The sequence below is a fragment of the Ornithorhynchus anatinus genome, chromosome 16 (assembly GCF_004115215.2).
Source record: "Ornithorhynchus anatinus isolate Pmale09 chromosome 16, mOrnAna1.pri.v4, whole genome shotgun sequence".
Classification (NCBI taxonomy): domain Eukaryota; kingdom Metazoa; phylum Chordata; class Mammalia; order Monotremata; family Ornithorhynchidae; genus Ornithorhynchus; species Ornithorhynchus anatinus.
The window spans coordinates 41,325,377-41,351,467 of NC_041743.1; the positions used below are offsets into that span (position 1 = coordinate 41,325,377).

General features: G+C 44.8%; 1 protein-coding gene across 2 annotated transcripts in view; it reads right to left on the reverse strand.

Annotated features, from left to right (window-relative positions):
* Nucleotides 1–10,501: 10,501 nt before the first annotated feature.
* Nucleotides 10,502–26,091, reverse strand: part of PTP4A2 (protein tyrosine phosphatase 4A2) — a 28,624-nt gene continuing 13,034 nt past the window's right edge. Inside the window, exons 2-6 of one of the 2 annotated variants that reach the window (XM_001506653.3) lie at nt 24,537–25,237; nt 22,248–22,340; nt 15,873–16,003; nt 14,162–14,236; nt 10,502–13,007 (exon numbers count right to left, since the gene is read on the reverse strand). In XM_001506653.3, the coding sequence (XP_001506703.1) occupies nt 12,899–13,007; nt 14,162–14,236; nt 15,873–16,003; nt 22,248–22,340; nt 24,537–24,632 (504 nt within the window). In that variant the 5' untranslated portion in view covers nt 24,633–25,237 and the 3' untranslated portion in view covers nt 10,502–12,898. Of the gene's footprint in view, nt 13,008–14,161; nt 14,237–15,872; nt 16,004–19,684; nt 19,819–22,247; nt 22,341–24,536; nt 25,238–26,091 lie in introns of those variants that run through there. The other variant, XM_029080550.1, reaches the window with a different exon arrangement.

Consider the following 26,091-nt stretch of genomic DNA (forward strand, 5'->3'; position numbering starts at 1 on the left):
AGTCAGCGAGACCAGCCTCAGGGAAAGGAGAGAAAGGGAAGGTGGAGGGGAGAGAGATGGTAGGGGAAAGGGAGAGAGAAGGTGGGGAGGAGAAGAAAATCCAACAAGGGGAAGTACAGCACTTAGTCATCCTCTGCACATAGTAGGGACTCAATAATTTATTGGAAGAGTACAAAAAAGGAAATAAAGCAAAAGAAAGGGGCCAAGGGAGAGGAACTTGGGGACAAGGGAGAAATAGCCAAAGAGCTTGAAAAAGAATAAACGGGAACACTTGAGAGAGAGTCCCAAGGCCAGACAGGGCTCCTAAATTATAAACCCTCTGAGGGCAGGGATCACATCTACTGATTTCACTGTACTCTCAGAAGCACACAGTACAGTGCTGTGCCCACAGTAGGTGCGCAGTAAGTACTACCGATTGACTTCTTTCCAAACAGAGGAGAAACACAGAACAGGAATAATAAAGTACAGTATTGTTACAGTATAGAACAGCGCTCTGCACACAGTAGGCACTTAATAAATACGATTGAATGAACTGAATAACGGTCACCATAACTCAGCTCAGCCTCATTTTCCCACTGAGAGATGGCGAGACCAGCGTTTGAGTTTACTGAGAGCCATATCCCGAGGTTGACCCACACCCAGAATCCCATTTTGGCCCAAACAAAGGCAGGTAATAACCCTATAGCAATAGCAACCTGCTACCACCTAAGGGCCACATTTTATCCTCAGACCTGCACAAAACTTCCAGTTGACATCCACGGCAGATCTTTCACTTGAAACAGAAAAGAGAATGAGTTGGATAGTCCAAAAGGGGCGCTTTGACTGCATTCTTCCTCTTTTCCCTGTCACTGAGTAATCTTGCATGCCATCAGGGCCACAGACGATGAAATAAATACCCTCAAGAGCAACTGTGCTCTGCAACCCACCTGAAGCCCAAAGTTAGAAGATGAGCCAACCAGGCATGCTCCAGGAGCACCAGACCTGGGATAAAAGCTACTCCCACTTGCTCCCAGACTTCCCCATCACAACCTAGACTTTAAGCTTCTTTTGTGAATTTGTTTGTGTTGTGTTTTAATGTTTCAACACTACAGACATCTCCAATCTCTTCTTCTCAGTAAAAACTCTTAGATTGTGAGCCACCCACCCTGGGGACAGGGACCTTGGCTGCCGGGGCTTAGTACAGTGCTCTGCGCACAGTAACACTTAATACTATTAACTATTACTAATTTGCAAATTCAACCACCAGAAAAGGTATTGTAAATGCAAAGTTTGCCCTTTTGGTGGGTGGCTTTCCACCTCTCACAGGAAATAAATCACAGGGGAAAAGTCCAGTCGCTTTAAAGACTTAATAAATCTGCAGTATTACGATGCACTGAGTGGCCCATTTAAAATCAATCTCCCAGAAAGCCTCATGGCATTAAATAGAACCTGATTTTAAAAGGATTTTCTAGGAATGTGTTTTTCAAAGGCACTGCATAGGTATTTTAAATGGAGGTCTCTAGGTTCTGAATCAAGTGAATACCCAGAGCTTTACCCCTCACAGCCATTTCACCCTGGTAGAAAAAATGCTTCTGATTTTTTCACCTCAATCATGTGAATCCAAAAGCATTTCTTCTTCTTTTCTAAGACGCCTGTCATCTTGGACCATTTCTTTGTCAGTGACCTGGAGAACTGCTTAAAATGTAAAAAAATAATTGAGTCTTTCGACCCAGACTGAGTGCCCCACCTCCTCTCCCCCAACCACCATCCTTCAGGTTTGGAAGATATCCCAAAATATTTCCCAGCACTGACTCATGAGGCTGGTCCCATCCTCCTCAACAGCATTATTCCTGGCCTGCATCAGGTTCCCCATAAAGGTTGGAAGATGCTTTTTGGATAACGGACCCCTGATTTGGGAAAGAGCCACAGATCCAGGTGACAGGCAAGATACCCGTCCTCCCCAAGGGTCCTTGCTCATTTTAAGCCCCAGAATTTGCAGGCCTTTGCCCTCACATCGATGCATCAGGGTTTCTGTAGTGCGGCTGCCAGCCTGCTGAGAACATTCCACATGCACGCTAGCTAATCTCCTGGTGTTTCTCTTTGTTCCACGGCTGGGCCAAGGCAGCTCTGCCCTATATAGTAAATCCGAGAGCCGCCTGCCGCTCTGGGTAACCCAGTTTGTCCTTGAAGATGATCAAAGGGGAAAATGCCGCCTGCTGCCTCTTTCCTTTCCTGTCCAGCTGCCTCCCCCACCCCCACCGGCCCCGCTCAACTCCCTCCCGCCGGCTCCGAGCCGACAGGTAGAAACCGGCCCGGCAGCCGCCGATCCACAGCCACGTCCTCGTGCATCCCGCGGTGGTAGAGGTCACTGAGCGGATTTCTCTCCTCCTCCTCCTCCTCCTCCTCCTCATGGGGCTTGGGTGTGGTTGCTGCGGCTTCAGCCACCGGTGTCGATGGACGCTTGTATCCGGAATATGGCTGTAAGGAGAAAGAGGAGCAGGGCAGTGCTCAAGGAGAGAAGCAAATGCCCATGGATTTGAGAAGTCAGTGCCTGGCATAGCAGATACAGCACGGGCCTGGGAATCAGAGGTCATGGGTTCTAATTCCAGCTCCACCACTTGTCTGCTGTGTGACCTTGATCAAGTCACTTCATTTCTCTGGACCTCATTTACCTCAGCTCTAAAATGGGGATTGAGATTGTGAGCCCCGTGTGGGACAGCGACTGGGTCCAACCCGATTTGCTTGTATCCAGCACATAGTACAGTGCCTGGCACAAAGTAAGCACTTAAATACCACAATTATTATTACTATATCATGAAGGAGACAAGCAACTGAGCCAGGCCCAGTGGTGACCTGTTAACACACCATCACATTGCAATTACAAAGAGTATAGGGCTTCCCCACCGCACTATTTGGGGCTTCAGCTGGTCTCCAGGAAGGCGAACTCTATCCCCAGTCACAAAGCTTTACCTCATAAGGGGTTCTGACTCCAGAAGAGGGTGTCTGGCCATTTAGTCTCAACACCCTAATGATAATATTATGGTATTCATTTAGTGCTTACTAAGTGCCAGGCACTATACCAAGCGCTGGGGTGGGTATAAATTGGGTTGGACACAGTCCCTGTCCCAAGTGGGCTCACAGTCTCACTCCCCATTTTACAGATGAGGTTACTGAAGCACAGGGAAGTGAAATGACTTGCCCAAAGTCACACAGCGGACAAGTGGTGGAGCTGGGATTAGAACTCATGACTTTCTGACTCCCAGACCCGTGTTCCATCCACTCTGCCGTGCTGCTTCTCCAGCATTCACAAATCAGGACCAAAAAGCCACAGGGTTATCCTATTAGGCATCTTTGAGCAAGATGCCGGCACAATGGGTTTAACTCAAGTTTGGGAGGGACGAAATGGAATGAAAAGGGAGTTTCCTACTTTGAAACGCCGGGTGTCTTTACCTAGAAAAACGGAGGTGGCATTTTGTGGTTGCCTTCTTTCTCTTTAAAATTTTGAACCACATTTTTTGAGTTAAGCTGGCTGGCTATTCAAGAAGTGATGAATAAGTGCACTAGGTTGGGCTCTGAGCCCATGCTGTAATTAAACAAGTTCTTCTCGTCAATCAACCACCAAGACCTATAATGTTTTTGGAGCCCACCACCTCCTGTGGCTGGCACTGCATCTGGCCAGTTTTCTTTGGTTTTCTAGGGCCTGGCTGGTTACACAAAATCGCTGAACCATTCTCCCCCTCAAGAAAGCTTGCTTTAATTCCAATTAAGGGACCAATTCTTTCTTTTTTGTGTGGGCAGCAGACTCAGGGTCTGTTCTCAGGCCAGGAGATCCAGGGATCAAACTCAAAATTAGTTACTGGCAGGCCCAAGTGCGACGGCAAGATGAGGTCTACACTGTCAGCCATCCTCCTCAAGGCGCTAAAGTTAATTACCTGGCTCTGCTGTCTCTAAGGCAAAGCAAATCAGAGGATGGAGTTTTCTGTGTTGCCAAAGTGCAATCGCCAGACTTACCTTGTGTTTTTTTGAAATGGTATTTGTTAAGCACTATGTGCCAGACACGTTACTAAGCACTGGAATAGATACAAGCTCATCAGTCTTTCATCCTCTTCTCAGCCTGCCTAGCCTGTAGCAAAGGGTTGGTTCAACCGCTCCCATTATAGCACAGTCTATGTCCTACATGGGGCTCACAGTCTTCATCCTCATTTTCCAGATGAACTAACTGATGCACTGAGAAGTTAAGTGACTTACCCAAGGTCACCCAGCAGACAAGTAAAACCGGGATTAGAACGCAGGTCCTTCTGACTCCCAGGTCCATGCTCTACCCACAAGGCTACACTGCTTCTCTATGACTTGACTTCTAATTACAAGGCCACACTGCTTCTCTACGATTTTTGACTTCTCCACCCCGGCCCAGAGCCCAGGTAAGCCAAGACTCTTGTGCCCCTGATCCCACAGGCTGAAACCAGGCCTCCTCCAGCCAAGCACGAAGTAAATGGTTTCTCAGACCTGGAGGACACAGACCAAAGAATGAGGACCCAACAATCCCTGACTCCTTTGGACCATACCTGAAGTTCTTTTTGCAGCTAACTCTGGAGAGTGTGGTTGCTTGTGGCATCCCCCAGGGCAGCCAATTCATTCATTGAATAGTATTTATTGAGCCTTTACTATGTGCAGAGCACTGTACCAAACGCTTGGAATGTACAATTCGGCAACAGATAGAGACAATCCCTGCCCAGTGACAGGGTTCACAGTCTAAACGCCAATCAGGGGGTACCTGTTGGACCTGAAGCAGTGTGGCTCAGTGGAAAGAGCACGGGCTTTGGAGTCAGAGGTCATGAGTTCGAATCCTGGCTCGGCCACTTGTCAGTTGTGTGACTGTGGGCAAGTCACTTAACTTCTCTGGGCCTCAGTTACCTCATCTGTAAAATGGGGATTAAGACTGTGAGCCCCCATGTGGGACAACCTGATTCCCCTATGTCTACCCCAGCGCTTAGAACAGTGCTCGGCACATAGTAAGCGCTTAACAAATACCAACATTATTAGGCCTCCCAATCAGCCACCACGAGAGAAAGATGAAGAAAATAGAAAGCCAGAAGATCCCTTTGAGGTTGCAGGAGGCACTTACAATCAAGCATACTTTTCTTACTCCTCCTTTCCCTCCTCACCACCCAAATGAATGGGGGTGATGATGGGAATCTAAAAACCGGGAGAACAAAATCTCCTTCTCTTTAGATAAGAGTATCTTGGGTGTGCCTTGCCTTTGAGCCCAGACTTTGTCATGTTTCCTACAGTAGCGTAGATGCTTAATAGTAATTGTGGCATTTGTTAAAGCGCTTATGTGCCGAGCACTGTACTAAGCACCGGGGTCGATAAAAGATAATCACGCCAGCCAAAGTCCCGGTCCCACATGGGGTTCACAAGTCAAAGTAAGAGGAAGAACAGGCACTGGGTTCCCTTTTTACAGATGAGGAAACTCAGGTACATAGACATTAAGTAAGTTATCCAAGGTCACACAGCAGGCAAGTGGCAGATCCAGGTTTAGAATTCAGGTTCTCTGACTTGCAGGCCCAGGGTCTATCCACAAGGCCCCACCACTTCTCTAAGTGAACATGAAATAGAGAGAAAATTGCTTCCCAGTTTTTCTTGATTGCTTATCCAAGGACTCTGGCAACTTAACCTCACACCCTGAACCCCATTTTCTGACAGAAATAAGAACCTCCAAAAGAAGTGCTTCAAGAGTGGTTAAATTTCTAAGCTCAGTTACTTTGGTAACCAGGTTCTCAGGACAGGATTAAATGGTTTAACTTTATCTTCAGCCAAAAGCTCAGTAGATAGGAAACGAGGCATGGAGGTACAGAAGTTAGCCAGCTAAGCAGTTGATTTTCTTTATCCGGTGCACAGTTAAGGGAGTTCAACCATACTGAATGGGATTCAGAGATTCTTGCTTCACTGCCTTGAATAAAAGGCTCTAGGAGCAGATTTGACATGTCAGTGCTGTAAGCAGAATGAAGGGCAAGAAGGCTGTGTGCGCGAATGGCAGGGCACAAATACTGTTCCCAGAATACTTGTTTCCTGTAGCCAAATTGCCTAATCACATCGCACTGCCAGATCCATCCCAAACAGCTCTGCTAACAACCATACCCCATCACCTGCCCCTCTGCTTGAGTCAGACTTTAAGAATAACCCACACCAATCGCTTTCTTGTGTGGATCCTCTAGACTGTAAGCTTAATATGGGCACGAAACATGTCTACCAACTCTTTACTGTACTCTTCCAAGAACTCACTACCGTATTCTGCACACAGCAAGTGCTCAGTAGGTATATATCATTGACTCGGACCTTCTCAAGGAAAACCAAACTACCCCACCACCAAGCATATGGGGATTGGTCTATTTGGAGGGCAAGGATAACAATCTTTTGCGCTCAACAGCACCTACCACTTGTGCCGATCATAGAACTATTAAGATGATGATTTCAATCACTGAACCATAAGAAATGCTGCGGAGGGGAGCTCAGACTATCCCTCCCACTGAGCGGCTCTTGTTTAACTAACACTCTAACACTCCCTTTCTCCATCACACTTGATGTCTCGTGAAATTTGAAGTGAAATTTGAAGTGCCGGAGCCTTTTATCCTCCTGTCAGCCTGCCTAGCCTGTGGCGAGGTGTTGGTTCAACCGCTTCCATTATAGAAGAGAATAGAGGCACAAACTTCCCACCATGGGTCAGGGACCCTGTCCACGGGAATCGACCCGAGTGAGGAGAACTCCGGCCAGGGAGTCAGGAAACCGGGTTCCGACCCGCAGCGCTATCAAGGTAAAACACGTACCCTCGCTAGGCTTTTGATCCGCTCTCCGCAAAACGGAACAATCACAGCCTTTAGCAATTGCTGAGAAAGTAAAGAATAAATAAGATGACATGCTATGATCTCCTTTGAATGAGAGTGCCTATATTCTAAGAACATTATTATTAGTATGATCAGTGCTGGCTATTATTGTTCCTCCTACTTAGATGTGAGTCCCACAAGGGATGTGGACTGTATCTAAACTAATTAACTTGTACCTACCCCAGCACTTATAACAGTGTTCGATACATAGTAAGTGCTTAACAAATACCAGTGAAAAAAATTTATAATCATATTTTCACCTTAGAATCACCTTCTTTCACATGGTCAAACACGTTTCGTGCCTGACCACTACCTGCATTGACCTGAGTGATTAAGGAAGACAAGAATTCAGTTAGTAGTTAATGAATACTCTTGCAGAGAGATTGTTAGACCACATTAACTACAGTTTTTGTGGGGGGTTTTTTACCTCCTCAAGGCGACAATGTAGGGGCATGTAGTTTGAAAGGGCATATCCAATTAAGTGAAGGCAGTAGGCAGCACAGAAAGCCTCCTTCCAGTCCTCAGATGGACTAAAGAACACAGTAACTTCTGAGAAACATCCACAGCAGGCGGGAGTTGGGGAGATAGAAAAATCATCAATTCTCTGGTCAGACAACAAACAACAAAAGGAGACGAGGAAAGCATATTCAGTTTTGGTTTGGGTTAAGCGCTTACTATGTGTTAGGCACTGTACTAAGCACTGGGGTAGATGCACACCTGACAGGTTAGACACAGTCTCGGTCCCACCTGGGTCTCAGTCTTAATCCCCATATTACAAGTGAAGTGAGGCACAGAGAAGCTAGGTGACTTGTCCAAGGTCACACAGCAGACAAGTGGCAGTCAGGGTTAGAACCCAGGTCATTCTGACCTATAGGCCCACCAACATCCACTGGGCCTCACTGCTTTCCCTATTCTTCCGTAAAGTGGGTTTCACCATGATTTTCTTATAGGAAAGCAAGAAGGGAATTGGGATATGCCTGGCAGGCCACATATGGCTCTCTGGAGAAAATGTGATGCAATGTGGGAAGAAACAGAGGTGTGCATGAACAAAGGTCAGGGGGTGCATACTATAATGAGTTCACCTTAATGTGGGGCTCATCAAGAACATGGTCTTCATGTTAGAGAACAGCGTATTCCAGGAAAACACAATATAGATATGACAGGATTTAAGCCCTAATGCATCAGTGTCGACTGATCCATAATATTTGCAGACCTATGCCAATGAAATTAAGAGGATGTAGAAATACATACAAACATTAGCACTTCCTCCATCATCCCTAATGCCAATCTAGTGCTAATCATGGGAGAAAAAGATTGAGCAGCATTGAATTAGTCTTACCCTATTCCCAGGTCCTGTGATCTTCAGGTTCCAGAAAAGATCATAGTACTAAATAAAGTCCTGAATGTTCATTAGGCCAAATGTAATTCAAATATTTAATTAAGGTAGCCATAAAGTTTTACCTGTTATCAATCTTAGTTTCAGATGTTAATGGTGAATCTAAAGGAACATCAAATACAATCATTTGCATAAAAGCATTAGGAGATGATGGGCATTTTTCATGCAGCTGGGATCCAATCTTCAATTCTAGGATTGAAATCATTTTAATTGAAAACATTTATAAATGTTAATCTACATTAAGTTGCCTAATACCGTGCTCGGCTGCTGTTATACAATTCTAGTGGGATAAAATTTCACATGTCCCTATCTTGAAAAGCAATACTATTTTGAACCCCTGAAAATTAGGCTCATTTCTAAATTTGAACTCAGGAATTTTTTTAAACCACCCTTGTTCCAAAAATTATAGCTAAGCCTATCACTGTTAATAAATCTCTATTTACTTTAAAAAAAAAAAAGTATTTGTTAGCTCTTACTATGTGCCAGGCACTGTACTCAGTGCTGGGGTAAATACGAGCTAACCAGATTGGACACAGTCCATGTCCTACCTAGGGATCACAGTCTTAACCCCCATTTTACAGATGAAGTAATGGGCACAGAGAAGTAAAATGACTTGTCCAAGGTCACACAGCAGTCAAGTGGCAGAGCCAGGATTAGAACCTAGATCCTGACTCCTAGCTCCGTGTTCTTTCCAATAGGTCATGCTGCTTCTCCACGGTTATTGAAGTGTGATGACTGAGTCTAATTGTGAGGGAACTACATTTGAGGGACACCCTCCGCCCCCCAGAATCCTGAAGGGAAATGACAAAAGGGCTTTCTAAAAAGCCATTGATTTACACAGAATAAAACCTGATTCATCAGTGGCCCAGATCCAGTTGTGATTGGTAAGACGTGTTCAGACTGGTTGTTATCTGATGTCTCTGCCGGAATTTAGGGAGTGCATTAATGCAGAGCAGATAGAAAATCAATTTGAAATATTCTTAACTCTAATTCCAATTCTGGAGTGGCCCGCGTGAGTGGAAGAAGAGCTAAGCAGCAGAAACACAAAATCACGGGTAAACTACACGCCATTATGAGCAAATGTTCAAATATGTATCTGGGAGGCGCCTGTCCGATGTGTTTCCTAAATTTAAATCTGTTGGCTAGACTACACTGCTACTCTTTACGCAGAGATTCACTCAATTAGCCAGGACTCAGTTCTCTAAAAATAGACTTGCATGGTAGAAGGCACCCTCACCTCTGGGCAGACACTTTCCCTCCTCTCCTAAGGGAGAAGCAAAGCTCCTTCCTGCACTCAAGGAACCAAGGCAAAGAGTGCTGATGGGTGGTTGGGCATTTCACTTTTATACACATATATCCAATATCCTCTGAGAAAATACTCGGGGCTCAAGGAAGCTCATTTGCCCACAACCTTTCACTTGTGAATCTTGCTGCTCGAGCAAATTATGCAATACAATTGAGTCAGAGAAACTTGAAGAGGACTCAGGCATCTATCTGTCCACTTCTGAAACCAAATGTCTTAGTGGAAAGGGGATAGTCACCTGAGCAGACATCCCTTAACTGAGAAGCAGTGTGGCCTAGTGGACAGAGCACGGGCCTGGGAGTCAGAAGGACTTAGGTTTTAATCCTGGCTCTGTCCCATGGCTATGTGATCTTGGGCAAGTCATTTACCTTCTCTGTGCCTCAGTTACCTCATCTGTAAAACTGCGATTAAGACTGTGAACCCCATGTGGAACATGGACTATGTCCACCCTGATGAGCTTGTATCTACCCCAGCGCTCAGTACAGTGCCAGGCACATAGTAAGCATTTAACAAGCACCATTTAAAAAAAAACCAAAAACAACTTTCAGTGTCATTCCCTCCACAGGCAGGGTTGCTTTCCTCTCCCCTCCTATGATCCTGGCATCAACCTGGCTTTACTGTCCTTTAGGTACTCAAGTGAAGGGCAATTCTGAGACAAAATAATAAACCGATGAGATAAAACAATGAACTGTCGCCTTCCCTCTGCACTGAATCCAAAACGTAACTAGAAAACGGGCCAGGCAGGTCTGAACCGCAGTTATGCCTGTCCCAGTGTCCCCAACCTAGGTTGTATGGCAACTTTGTACTTCTAGGCCTTAATCTGAATCAATTCTCATGGTCATTCAGACTGCATGGCCCCAAATAACGGTTCCCTGGATATAAAATTATGAGCAGACATGGTGGGGAGGTTGGAAGCAAAATATGCAAAGTGAGACATAATGCATGTAAAATATTTTTTATTGTTTTTTTAAAAGGGTTTAGGGTTTGGTTTAATCAGGCTGCACACTGCTCAATCAGTCCGACGTCTCTCTCTCTCTTTCTCTCTCACACCATCTGTCAAACTGGCTTCAACTACCAATACTTCATTCATTTCAAGAAAAAAAAGGTTTTAATTTTGCCCCTCCCCCCAAAAAATCCAGTTCTGAGGACATTAACATTAGTCTGTAGTTCACAAAAATAAAAAGAGGGCCAGTATTAAATACAGCATTATACACCCCTCTACTCATCAGACATAACCAGAAATGTTTTGTTTTGTTTTTATTTTTGCAACTCAGGAAGGTACTGATATTGGCTTGTACCCTTTTGCCGCTTCACCAACCACAAAATCAAGCATGGGAGTATTAGAGGGAAGACAGGGTCTGTTATGGTATTAATACACTCTGGGTGAACATACAGTATACGCGAGCTTTCCGAGAATGTGCTATTTCTGTCTTGAGCCTATGCTAGAGGAATCTACTGGCATGTTTTCTGAAACGAGGAATTTAGGATAGTACCATCATTGTTCTTTAAACTTTAAAACCCTAGAAACAATTTTAAAATGCATTATTTTGTGTTTTCTGGAAAAGGGAAAAAACCTTCTGTCTTTGTGTTCAATTAAAAATCAGAACAGAACTCTGGGAATAGGAAAATAGGCAGTTCCCATAGCCGGCATCTGAGGTATCAATATGAGACAAGGTACCGGTCTGAACCTGCTGGCCCAGCTGCTCCAACAGACAAAGCAAACGGTTTTTACTGGCTCTGCCCAGCAGGACGAAGGGACGGGATGACCCTAAACCTGTCTCTGTTCCGCTTCTACGGCTCCAATGTCAGACACGCCCAGTTGAGGTGAAAAGCGGGCAAGGGCCACGGCTAATCGGTCGGGGCCCGAGATTTGTTTCGTAAAACGAGTCTGGCTGGGGCCACCTCTGGCAAAGGGGCGGAGAAGCAGCTCGTCTGGGATGACACACTGAACCCGGTGATGAATCTGCACAAAATAACGCTACACCAGTCTGCACACAAAAGAGTCCATCCAAAGCACTGCATGACCGTCCCTTCCCCACCAGTTCTGGCCTGGGGAACGCAGATCCGGTCGGCCTTGTTGGTTTGGAACCAGTGATTTTTTTTATCTCAAAAAGAACTCAGTAAGAAAAGAACAAGGCAATCAGTGGTTCAACTGAACTGTACATGAGGGCCAGTGGGGGCTACCCACCCTGGGCATTTATTCACAAGTCCAAAATACTGTGTCCGTCCCGTCTACTTGACCGTTCGGGAGAGCTCACCTCCAAAACAAATGAGACTGAGTCCTGAAATGGGCTGTTCACACCAGCACTGTGCCCTGGTGCGGTCTGACGGAAAATCCGGATCATGACCATGGTGGTCTTTCTGGGATGCATGAAAGGGTGCTAACTCCCTGCCTGGAGTTTCACGCTTGAAAGGCAAATCTGGACGACTGACACTGCTCGGCTCTTCCTCCTCTAATACACGGAGTTGCGTAGGTGCTGTTTAATTTTGTTCATTTCAGGTAGTAGAAGGAAAGCGTTTTGTCTTTCATCTAGGTTCTTTGGACAAATATGTTCACACACACATAACAGACGCACTACTCTTAAAATACCAATCCCCACCAGGTTAAGAAGAAAAAAAAAAGAGGCTCTTGGCTGCTTCACCTAATTTGTAGGTAGAATTTTCAGGAAAAGGAAAGAGGAACATCCCATCATCAGGAAAGACTAAGAACCACCTGGGACACACAACACAAATGCCACTGTTATTTTCTAAGAATGCCCAAGTGGGCTTAAGGCTGTCAGACTGCACACACATACAGCAACAAATGCTCCTCCTATTCTCTGTCTACCAGCTCTCACAGAAACAAACAAAAAAGCAAACAAAAAAAAAAACCCCAACAACAACAAAAAAAATTTTAAAAAAGGAAATCCCATAAGGAAATCCACATGCCGGGACCTAGTTTTTGGATGCCCTTCCCCAAGCGAATGGATTTTGCACGGGCCAATATTCTGCTGGTTTTCCATAGAGACCCATTTTGAAAAAGTTAAGAAAAAATACAGGTTAATTAAGCAACCTATTTTCTCCCAGCAGTTCAAACTGCATACTTAGGAGAAAACCATCCTTCACTGAATTCCTCCCCCCACCTCCTCCCCCACCCTTTTCTTCCTTTTTTAGGTTTTATTTCTTTTAGAGAGGGTTTTCTCATTTTTTTGTTTTCTAAATCATTAGGACAGAGGTTGAGGAGCACTGACTCCACCACTATCTTGATGATGCAGTTAGATTCCAGATTCACATTTCCAGGTGCCAAGAGTTCCCCTAAAAAGCCACGATAAACTCAGCCTTCGTTCAGGTTCCTTTCTACTGAACACAGCAGTGCCCGTTGGTGTCTCGGAAGCGTAACCGCATCTTGGGTCGATATTTCTCAAGGTAAAGCAGCTGTTTGGAATTGAAGGCTCCCCTTCTTTTTCTGGAAATAGAAGAACGGCTACTTAATATGTGCAAAATGAGGCTCTGCTCACTGAGTAACATTCTTTGCAGCCCAAGGCCTTTCCCACCCGGCTCAACGGAGCTCTGGCTCCCTTCCCACCCTGTAGCTCTCCGAGAAAGGAAGACACTAAACGGAGGTTGGATAATTCAGGGCCTCCCCGACAAGGCGGGAGAGAAAACGCTCATTTCTTCTGCTCTGACCGAGAAAGACTAGACTTGCTTGGGCTTCCATTTAAAGATGAACCGAGATGGGCAGGGCAGTTTTAAGAGGCGAGATAGATGTTCACCTTTCCCCTACAAGATTAGCCTGCAATTTCCTGTCAGCTGGAGAATGAATAAGGAAGCCTAGAATGGGTCTCCCCAGCAGCAGAGCCAAGCAGGAAAGAGGGACGGGCAAAGGAGCGCCGGCCCTCACAACACCCGTGAGACCTGCTGGTTCTTGTTACGGACGCTGGGCTACGTTTCCAAATCCTCCTTCGCCTGGGAAACCCGTTTGCTTTGGCGAAGGGCTTGGGAAAAGGGCAAGGTGATGGCTGCTGGGATATTCTTACAAACCCAAGGGAGTCACCATCGTGTGAGGTAGGAGGGTCAAGAGACTGGGCTTCTGTGTTGGCGTTCTCCTGACCTTGTCACAGTGGGCAAATCCCTTACCTTCCTTGGTCTGGAATGCCCTCCTGACAGGCGAGATCGCTGCCCTTTACTTTTGTCACGGGGCTTGCTCTGAGAGGTGCCTGAAGCTGGCAGTACACTTTGCACTCCTTAGCCGAGGGCATGGCACCAGGACAAGATGCTACTAACTTAACTACCGGGCTCGGTATTCATAGACTTGTTGATCTTTAAAGCAAGCCATAAGCTAAATTTGCAAGGATCCAAATCGGCCTTGGAGACAGCAACGAACTCGAGTTTCAGGGTTGCCTGTGAATCTCTTACTTTCCCAAGACCTCTGTTTTTTCAACACCAGGTATCTCTACAGACATCCAGCTTATGTAGTTTAGGAAATGTCCAAATCTCTTTTCAACTTCTCCCCTTCCTGATCTACCCAGGTTACCAACCTCAGTTTTCACTTATTTACTTACTTACAGTTCCTTGCTACTTACATTCTGCTGAACACAAAGGATAAGCCATTTTACTTACTGTCTTATAAACTGAACTGCGTCTTCATACTTCATTCCACATTCAATCAAAGCGAGAGCTACCAGGACGGGGGCCCTGCAAGGAAAAAACCACGCCTCTAAGAAGGTACGTATTGTAAACTCTTAAGAGATCGGAGGACTTTAAACTCAAGTTTACCCAAACAAAAACTGAAGAATTCTAAGATAGCATTAAGTCTAGAGCGCAAGAATTTTGCATGTTACCCCACTGCACCATAAAAAATTTAAATTTCGCATCCAGGTCATGGTCACAGTAAAACCAATCATCGGGTACACTTTTTTTTTTTTTTTTAACTTGGAAGGCGGTATCTCACTTCCCTCATCTGATACTTTAAAAGTGGCACAATGCTTCAGTTGAATGTGGTTTTTATGAGGTACAAGACTGGACAACATGCCTCAGAGGTAAATCTAGCACCTTATTGTTTAAGACACAAGACCTACAGGGTTTATCACATCCCAAATCACACTGCAATAACTGGCCTCAGCCGCAGGGGAAAGGGCACAAACAGACGGGCACCTAGAGAAGAAACCAGGCACTAACGTACCCAGAGGGAAAATAGTGACAGCCCAAGGAAGGACTTTGGAAAGCAGGAAGCTGCGTAGCCTAATGGACAGGGCTTGGAGTCTGAAGGACCTGGGTGTTAACCTCAGCACCACTTTCCTGCTGTGTGCCCAAGTCTTTCACTTATCTTGAGACTCGGTTCCCTCATCTGTAAAATGGGGACTAAGACTGTAAACCCCATGAGGGACATGGACTGAGTCCAACCCAATCAGCTTGTATCTATCCCAGCACTAGTATAGTGACCAGAACAAAGTAAGCACTTCACAAATACCATTAAAAAAAGGCAAAACATTTTAAGTCGCTCACTGTCCGGGACCAATAACCACCAGAGCTGAAAGAACAAGTAAAAACGCACATCGTAAGGAAACTATTTCATCTGCTGGTACTCAAAACTCTACCAAGTCATCTGGGGCATTCTCAAAAGAAAATTATGGTTATAGCCATGGAAGGTAAACCCTCAAATCCACTTTTGAGAGTTTAGAAGAATAAATCTGTCTATGCATTTTTGAACGGTAAACCTCGAGCTGAAATGCTACTATAAACTTAAAATTTGGGTGGCCTTAATTAGCAACTTGGACTTTCAATTATATAAAAGGACTTTAAGCGACTCCTCTAGACTGTAACCTCGTGGTGGGTAGGGAACACATCTACAAACTCTGTTCTACTGTACTCTCCCAAGTGCTTAGTACAGTGCTCCGCACACAGTAAGCGCTCAGTAAATACTATTAACCGAAAAGAGGCAAGGTACTGTTTTATCAATCACATTTACTGAGGGGTTACTATGTGCAGAGCACTGTACTAAGCACGTGGGAGAATGCAGCATATAATTAGCTTTACACAACTGCAACATCATATCTCTAGTCCGCAAGTTCAGAACGACTGCACTAACCTGATAGGAGACTTTCTGGACTTTCCCTGTCATCTCCTAAACCACAGAATCAGCTGGCCCCGATAAGACCCGCCCAACCCTGAGATCAAGTGGTCGAGGCATCATAACCAGCCCTCCCTCACTTTCCTTCCTCTTGGGAAACTCATTACTGCTTAATAAATGCCAATTTCTGCCAAGACAAAGTCTGTGGCTGGCTGGCTGAGGCATGATAACCAATTCACCATGAAAAAGCAAAGCACTTACCTTCCCAGCCCTGCGACACAGTGCACGGCGACACAGCATCCTGGCTCTTCGCGAAATTTATTTTTTAATAGGCTTAACCAATCATCTACTATCTGGTTGGGAGGTGGAGCGCCATCATCAAATGGCCAGTCCTATGGAGAGGAGGGAAAAAAGCTCATTTTCACATGTTTACATTGATTTGATTGTTCCCCGGAGAGGGACGGCACCCTGTGGAATAGCTGGTCATTCTCAATGGGAAAACGCTAACTGCGTTAGATTGTATTAGAAATGCTGCTTTTTGCATCTATTCCCCTGATTCTCTGCTAAAACAAAAAAGCTCTGGGATCAAAATGAAAACAAGTTTTCTTAAAAATCTGTTCTGATAGAATGGGCTTTTTAAAGATGATTACCTTCAAAAGCAGAACAAAAGTTGAATCTGGAAGAAATTGCTTTCCCCAGAGATCTAATAACGACCTTATGAAAAAGCAGAGCAGAATGTTCTCTCAAATATTATTACAATCATGTACAGTAGCAATTAGACATAATCGAGATAACTGTAATTAAACACGAGACCTAGAACAAGAAGGAAAAGACATACTAACAGTTCTCGCTGGCAAAATGTAATTGCTAAGTAGAAATGCCTAATGCAAGCAAGATCTGACTGGCTTCCTCTTCCAGAGAACAGAGACACCTCTTTCCACTAGAATGGGTTCCTCGTTCCTCAGATCAGAAGTCTAAAGTGACCAAGTGGTCAGACCGTTTCCCTTGTCCTAGCTCAAAAAGAAAAGGGGTTGAAGAGGGCCTGCCCGGATTCCATTCTATAACCGAAGCGTTGGCATCGAACGTGAGCGTATGCCATTTTCTCTGGCCATTCAACCTCTTCCTTAACTTTCATTCAAAAGGTGCCAGGATTTAAAGGACTGAAGTCCTCCTCCAAAGGCAGAACAAAGTGTGGGTGTGTGTTGGGGGAGGGCTGGGATGACTAGGAGCCCAGCTGAAACCTTACTTGGGAGATAGGACCCCCCACCTGCCGAAGAAAAATCCTGTCCCGATGGCTCCAGGAGGCATATCAATTATGGTATGTAGTAAAATGCTTACTTGGTATGAGGCACTGGGCTAAGCACTGGGGTAGATACAAGGTGATCAAATATCATATACAATTCCCATCCCTCCCGAGGTCACAACATAAAAGGAGGTACCTTGCAGCGTGGCTTAGTGGAAAGAGCATGGGCTTGGTTAGAGGACGTGGGTTCTAATCCTGACTCCGTCACTTGTCTGCTGTGTGACCTTGGGCAAGCCACTTAACTTCTCTGTGCCTTAGTTATCTCATCTGTAAAATGGGGATTAGGACTGTGGGCAACCTGATTACCTTGTAACTACCCCAGGGCTTAGAACAGTGCTTGGCACATAGTTAGTGCTTAACAAATACCATAACTATTATTATTATTTCGCAGAAATGGAACCTGAGGCCCCGCTTGCTGTGGGAAGGGGATTTGTCTGCTAGCTCTGCTGTACTGGATTCTCCCAAGTGCTTAATACAGTGCTCTGCACATAGTAAACCCTGAATAAAGACCATGGATTAAATAACTTGCCCAAAGCCACACAGCAGGGCAGCGGCAGAGGTGGGACCAGCATCCAGTTTTTCGGGCTCCCAGTCCCATGCATGTTCCATTAAGCCACATGTTGTCCAGATCTGGAGAGTGAGGGCTAAACCACACTCGGCCCACAACCCTGTCTTAGTGGCTTTCCACTTGAGGAGAATATAAAATGTTTATTATTGCCTTGCACCCTGCCAAGCGCTCAGTACACTGCTCTGCACAGTAAGTGCTCAATAAATACGACCAAATTGAATTGGAAAAAAATATGAACATCTGAACCGAGAAAGGACTTTTCTCTTCCCACCATTCTCTTTCTAAATCCTTACATTTTTTTTGTTTCACTTTTTATTTGCAGCCCTAAAAGGGGGGAGGCAGGTGGTGGTGGAGGAGGAAGAAGAATGAGAGCGAGAGCCGCGTGTGTGCACGAGCCCACCCGTAGGCACACAGAGATTGAATTCTCCATGCAATCTGGCAGAGCGGGAATCCTAAAATAGCAGACTCCGTGTTTGAGACAGAAAGGGGGGGCCAGGAGAAGAGGATTTACATTTCAGGCACCAACACCCTAGGCTAGATTTCAGCTCTTCCCCTAGGAAGAGGAAAAAGATCAAGGGATTCTTCAGGGCTTGCCAAGGACACTTACAAGGCACGCTGAGGAAAAAGGAAAACAGGAAAACCGGAAAAATGACAGAGTTCTGAACTGGAAGTTGCACTCATTCCGGCCACCACACCCCTTTCTCTGCTGCCCATTAGCTGTGCTGGCGTCTTCGTTTTGAGCCATCGATGCCTCTTCATAATTAAGGGTCTGTTCATGCTCCATTATGCTCCAATTCCATTTTTCCAAAGGCCTAACTGCACAGAGTTACACTACCTGTAACACACTCAGTAGGCTGGGTTTGAAAAGTCTTGGGTCTAGAGCTCACTTCCTCTCGTATGTCCCCAAACGCACATGAAAGAAGACAAAGAAATTGAAATATAAAGCAGGCTACATTGACTTACACAGCACTTTGCGCTAAAGGCTCTCAAGGCACCATATATCACTAAATGAGAGTTTCAGAGCTTCTAAAACTCAAGTTCTTCTACTGCAATGTTCAATTACAGGTACCCGACTGCACATTAAAATTCTCCTTGCAATCCATATACTGTACACATGCAAAGCTGAAAGGTGAAATACCGCCTTCCCCTTCCCCTGCCCTCAGCCCCCAACACCTCCAGTCCTCACTACAACGCAAGCCTAACCAGGAGGCTTAGAAGCATGACTGCTATCCGGTATTAGGGTGCAGATTTCAGGTCCCTTCCTGACAGAAGCTAAGCCTTTTGCTGAAGCAGCACATTTAATCTGCAAGGCAGCCCAGCATCCTTCTTCGATTTTCACTAGCTGAATGAATGTTGCTCAATGGCTCTGAAGGAAGTGACACAGAAAGGCTAGGCACTGGGAGGTAGGGAAGAGACCTGGGTTCTAGTCCCTGCTTTGTCGTTGGTAGGTTGGGTGACCCTGGGCAAGTTAGCGGACCCTTCAGGCCCTCAGTTTCCTCATCTGGAAAACGGGGATAAGATCTTCGCTCTCCCTCCCTCTTTGACTGAGACCCCCAATTGGGACAAGGACTCTATCCCATTTGATGATTTGGTATGCACCCTGGCGAACATCACATAGAATGCACTTTCTATCATCATTATTATTACTATGAGAAAAGTCATACAGTCCAGCTGCAATATTTAAGCACAGAAGGCACACCATACCATAAGAATTAAATTTTTACACAAAACCTATACAATGCCCAGACTACTCTACTTAGGAGGAAAGTTGTTTAATGGAAAGTAAAAGGGCCCGGGAGTCAGAGGACCTGGATTCTAATCCCAGCTCTGTCACACGCCTCCGAGGAGACCTTGGGTAAATCACTTCTCTGTGCCTCAGTTTCCTCATTTTCAAAGTGGGGATTCAATATCTGTTCTCCTTCCTACTTAGATTATGAGTTCTGTGTGGGGCAGGGCCAATGTCTGATCTGATGACCTTGTATCTTCCCCAGCACTTAGAACAGTACTTGACAAAGGAAGCACTTACCAAATACCACAATTACTTTTATTATTACTCTGAGAATGCTGGGACCAAAAGAACCCCCGATCTAAATTGTGATAATGGCTCATTTTGTATTTTACTGCATGCAATATTCACGATGCGTGAGAAATCAACAAATCACAAAAGAAAGGGGATTTAAAAAAAACCAGGACTGCAACTACCTTTAACTTAAATAATAATGTTGGTATTTTTGCCTCACTGTTCCAGAGGTGTTGACTCAGTGGATATAACTTTTGGCATTCTCCTGAGACACTGCCCTTAAAGTGCAGAACTCTCATCAACTTTAATATGTGACCTGCAAATGCAAAATTATGGGAGTAAGCTTCACAGAGCAATAACCCACCGTAAACCCTCCAGGTTAAAAAGGAGAGAAGAGAATTCCGGTTTTGACTTTAAACGTCCTTGTTTTTTCCAACCTTATGTTAGACCTTTAATTTTATCTGATCACAGCTATTAAAAAAATGGGGGGGGGGGGTAGAGACAGAGAGAGAGCGACAGAGCCAGAGAAAGGGAGAGAGAGAAAGAGAAGAGGGCAAGCCTATATTTAAAGGGCTGGCACAAACTCCACAGCTACCATTATCCTCTCCAACTCCTGTTCTAGGTCCTTAGTTTAATCCCTTTATTGCATGCAGTTGTTTACCAACACTACTGATTCGAACAGGCTACAACCAATCTTCAACTCCCTGTTTTCTCACTCTGCCATCTGTCAAGCAAAGCTGACATTTGTTCATAACCCACTGATTTGCCTGGCATGTAAGTTAACCTCCATAATACAAGAGGAGACTTGTTGGAAAATTCAGTTTCAGAGAGCGGAAGATTAGTCTTTTGACCTCTCGCTTTTGACAGAGTCTAACCTTTACATCTAATATTACTGTTTTGGTCAACAAAGAGTGGGTTTTTTAGGCCCGACTTTCTCAGACGCTGTCAGGCAACGCTACACCACCGTGACCATGTGACAGTAGTGGATTTTTGAGCACATAAACAAGGTCGGACACAGAGGTGAAGTTAGTACGCCTTTTTCCATCCTCTAAAATACCAGAGAGAGCCACCAATCCATGCAAAGCTTGGAAATGGAATGATGGTACTGGGATTCCCCTGCCCTCACTATAAATTCAAAGAACTTCCTGGAAACTGAATTTTAAAGCAAAGGAACCCGGTTGTCCCAGGACACAGGGCAGAGCTGAAGAAGGCTTCTGAGTCAAGAATGAAAAACAGATTGCATTTATTCCTTTGGCCAGGAGATAAATGATCTTTTCCCTACTGGTGGAGCAGAGAAACACCGCTTTCCATCCAGCAGGATAAACTCACACTGGTGAGAAGCTGACCACCCACTGGGTGGAAGGTTTGGCTGATTGCCCAACTGATAGGAAAGCCTCATGCACTTCTCTTCTACTTTTGCTGTTAAACTCGGGAATTGTTTGCCATTTGAGGACTAACGGTATCTCACTCCAGTAGGAACTTCGTGTGCCCTAGTTCCACTGAAGTCCCAAACTTCGAGTGAGCCACAGGCTAAAAGCTAGTCCAGTAGTTCTTGTAGCCATACCTGGGACTGGAAGGACACCGAGATCTACTTAATATTACCCTGGTATGAGCTCTGGGAGCGCCCCTTGTTCTCTGATAAGGGGAGAAGTGGGACTCAAACATCCCCTAAGATGTGCAGCCTGAACTTTCTTTTCCCGCCCGTAGAAGTTGGCAGGAAATGGGGTCTATGCCATATCTGGGGAATTCATTGTATCTAAGGAAATATGGGCTTTCCTTTTAGCCTCTAACTTCCACTAAAATTCCCAGTTCCTCGCCCACTCCAAGACACCACTGTCCTGTGCCCTTCCCATAATCGATTCTAATGTCTAGTTCTCCCTCCTTATTTAGATTGCGAGCCCCATGTATGACAGGGACGGTGTCCAACCTGATTAACTTGTAACTACACCAGCACTTAGAACAGAGCTCGACACATAATCATCATAATAATAATAGTATCCTGAACTTGCAGGAAGTCACACACTTTTAACGGCTTCATCTGCAAATTGCCCAGACCGCTTTAGAGAACTGAGATGTGTCAAAAAGCACATCCCCAAGTCTATGACGTCTGACTGTCGTCTAGAGAGTTTACACCACCGTACATCCAAAACAGTTATAAATTCATATGGAGGAGGAGAAAGCTGGCATTTTCAGTTATACTGACACTCTACAAGGTTAAACAAAGAAAAGTAATCTGACCTGCTTAGTAACTGAACAAAAACTGTTAAAATATCAGCTGACTGAAAAGATCAAATGACTTCAAAAAAGTAGGCTGCCTTCCCCTTTCTTTCCCCACCAGTTCATTTTCCTCCCTGAGCGATCAGGCATAGGAAGAAAATAACCTTAGAGTGATGAAACAGGAGAGATCCTATTCCAAATCTAAGTTATAAGTGTGATACAAACTGCTACCCGTTAGAGTCAAACAAGTAGCCTAAAAATAAAAGCTAAATAACTCCCTAGAAGAAATGCAAATATATATTTGCTAAAAATACAGGGGCTTTTGCTTGTTGCATTATTAATTTTAAAATATTCTGCTTTTTTAGTTCCTTTTTTATTCTTTCAAGAGAGCAGAGTTGGGCCAATTCATTAATCCAGAAGAGTAATTTGTTTATCTAGGCCAGGGTCCCATGTGTTAACCTACAAGTAGAAGCCACATTACTGAGTTTACAGCTCGGAAAAAATTCCAGTTTGAAATTCCACACTCACTAGAACCTGGATCCCTTCTTTTTCAATGGGAGCTTTGTCGTATGTAGCATCACACACTCGCACCAAGGTAGTCACTCCATACTTCTTAAGCTCCTTTAAAACACAAATAAAAACAACATTTACTATCCGATTAAGAGATCTGTGATTTCCATTACAAAATAACAACTGGGTCATCCACAAACAATACATTCAGAAGTTGACTTTCTCATTATAAATTTTCAAATGGAGATTAAGACTGAGATTAGAAATGAAGTACACTTTTCATTTCCCTGGATGACAAAAGTGAATTACAGGTGCATGAGCACAAACAAGTTCTTAATAACACCGATACATAAAAATCCCTTGTAATACTGTGGTTTGATTCTTGGAAAGCATCATAGAATATGAAAGTGTGTTCCATAAATCAGGTTAATGGGAGTAAAGGGGCTTATTTTTCAAGATTTCTTTAATAATTAAATAAATATTTGGACAACTATCTGTGAACAGTGCATTTAAAAGGGAAAATAGCTATATATTCCTCTGCGCCTGGGTGCCTCTCACCTTCTCACAGAGAAGCAGCGTGTCTTAGTGGATAGAGCAAGGGCCAGGGAGTCAGAAGGACCCGGGTTCTAATCCCAGCTCCACCACATGTCTGCTGTCATGGACAAGTCACTTCACTTCTCTGGGCCTCAGTTACCTCATCTGTAAAATGGGAATCAAGAGTGTGAGCCCCATGTGAGAGTGGGACTGTGTCCAACCTGATTAACTTGCACCTACCCAAGCATTTAGAACAGTGCTTGGCACATAGTAAGCTCTTAACAAGTACCATTATTATTGTTATCATTATTATTTCTCAGCACACATACATCCATTTGGTTTGGGAGGAGAGTCCACTAGACTGTCAGTTCCTTGAGGGCAGGGATCATTTCCACCAACCCTATTGTGGCACACTCTTCCAAGCGCTTAAAACAGTGCTCTGCAAACAGTAGTAAGTGCTCAATAAATCCCCACTCCCAGGGCTGAGAGAACAGAGGGGAAGGAGGGAAAATGGGAGAACACGTTTGCCAATAGCCCCAAGCCCTCCATCAAGAGCCTAAGAACGGGCAGTGGATGCTTGAAAGAGCAGGGCAGAAAAGGTATGGGGGGCTCCCAGAAAAGGTAGCCCCCACGGCCACTGCTGCTGCGAGGCCAGCCCCTGAAAACCAGGCTGGACCCAAGCCAATATGCCCACCTGGTTACCTGGCCCTGTTTCCCTTCCCCCACACCCCCTGCCCCCACCTCACCCTCTTACAAAGCTGCCTTCTAATGGCTACACTGCTATCTGTCTCCATCAAGTCGGAACAGCACCGATGATGTGGCAGAGAGGAAATGGATGGAAACCTATCACGAGGATGGGACTGCTTCAGGGGGAATAAAGCAGTGGAGGTGATACCCATCTTAGGCTCTGCACATCCTTACAGTGCCCCCTCTGGCTGTGAATCTCTCCATGGCTGTGTGTGTCTCCAGGTGTGTGCTGAGTTCGGTTTAATCTCCTTTGATTATCTCTTTCTCTAGTTCTTTAAATCTGAACAGGAAACAGGAAATACTGACTTCTTCCTCCTCTGCTAGGTTCCCTGACTGCTAAATTTTTGTCAACCTTAGTTTAAAGCAAAAGTTTATACCATGACATCAAAACATATTTTCTTTGGAAAAGCTTTTGGCAAATAAACACCCATCTAGTTACTTAAGACTCTTCTCCTTCCACACGTGGAGACACAGGAGAAAGGCTAGTAACAACATTTGGTGGAATCACATGATACAAACTAACTTTTTTACAAGCTTCAACAGTCTCGCTACAATAAGCTACAGCGAGCCATCCATGTTGGGAATGTGGGCGGCAAAGTGGGTTCTGAGCATGTGCGATGCAAAATCACCACACGCCAGAAGTGTCAAAGGCCCCTGGCCCGTTACAACTACCTGACCATTATGCCACTTCTGACCCCAACCACTGAGTCCAGAGAGGATGGAAATAGAATGAGGTGTGGCCAGGCCTAGAGGGAGTTCCTGATGAGACTCGTGATATGCCAAAATCGGGGCACCAGCCGAGTACAAACAGGAAGCGATTCGGCTTAGGGCATTACAAACGCAAATAAGCAGTAAATGTACAATAATTGTTAATGGAGCTCTTTATTTTTTTGACAAAAGCACCTCTGAAAGTATGTACTCAGGAGAGTTTTTTTGAGGACTTTACTCTAATGGGAATTCAAATAAGACTCACATTTCAAAGCAAAAGGAGTCCGAAAAGGAGGCTGTATTTCATGGGAAGCTTACCTCTGTGAATTTGTTGAGGGTTGCATTGGTTGGGTTATGAGTTATCAGAAAACGCATACTCTCATAGGAAATCTCCACAGGGGCTGGACGGTTCATTATGGCAGACAAAAGAAGGGTGAGGTTGTGAAAGTGGAGGGGAAAAAATGAAAAACAAAAAACAAAAACAAAAAATCAATAATCCTTGAAACGTTTCACAGCAGAAAACATTAGAAAGACCACTAAAATGCCTATTATCGATCAGTGTTTTCTCTATTTGACTTGTTTGTTCCTTAGAAGCTTTTCACTTCAGGATAAGTAGATCTGTTTAGAATCCACTTGAATTCAAATTCAACTTGGGCCTCAATCACTGCAGGTGGTATTCTTCGGACTCCAAAAATCCAATCGCATTCAAGACAAACAGCCTTTACTCCATTTAGGCACAGGTGAGGCAAGTGAATGGGGTAGATTTATTCTCCACTTTTTTTTCTTGATGAGGACTTTTGCTAGAGTCGGTAAAAGGAATATGCTTCCAATGTGAAGAAAAAAAAAAGCCAAATATCTGAGGCCGATCTTGGTGTCCAGAATCTTCAAGGCAATGCTAATTATGGCACACAGAACTCCCAAGCTCACTTGTCAGCACAAACGCTGTGCTGAGCCTGGCAGAAGTCTGCCCTCACGCTCAGAATCGCCATAAATGTGCAACGGATATTCCAACGGAAAGCCTGTGGAGAAAAGAAAAAGATTTAAATTTGAGGAAACCCATAATTCATAGCTCCATACTACAGAATGCTCTTACTGCCAGCATTTGAGCACTTTTTACTAGACTTTGAGGGCCTTGTGGGCAGAGCGGATCTAACAACTCTGCTGCGCTGTACTCTCCCAAGTGCTTAGTTCAGTGCTCTGCAAAGAGTAAACATTCGATAAATGCCATCGATCAACTGATAGTTCAGGGCTCTGTCACCAGTAGGCAAGCAAATACTACAGACTGACTGGCATCTCTCAAAACATTCTTGATGCTGAAGTTTTAAGTGATCTTGGTGTACAATTACATATTTACACATCATGGGTCATGGGCTCCAATCCCAGCTCTGCCACTTGTTTGCTGTGTGACCCTGGGCAAATCACTTCACTTCTGTGTCTGTTACCTCATCTGTAAAATGGGGATTGAGACTGTGAGCCCCACATGGGGCAGGGACTGTGTCCAATCCTATCTGCTTGTAACCACCCCAGTGCTTATTCATTCATTCAATTGTATTTATTAAGCACTTACTGTGTCTAGAGCACTGTACTAAGTGCTTGGAAAGTACTATACAGCAATGAAGAGCGTCAATCCCTGCCCACAATGGGTTAGCAGTTGGGGGTTGGGGAGAGATGGACATCAATACAAGAAAGCAGGCATCAGTATAAATAAAAAGAATTACAGATGTGTACATATATACAAAGTGCTGTGGGGCAGTGGGAGGTGGGGGGAGAGAGCAAAGGGAGTGAGTCAAGGTGATGCAGAAGGGAGGGGGAACTGAGGAAAAGGGGGCTTAGTCGAGGAAGGCCTCTTGGAGGAGATGTGCCTTAGTACAGT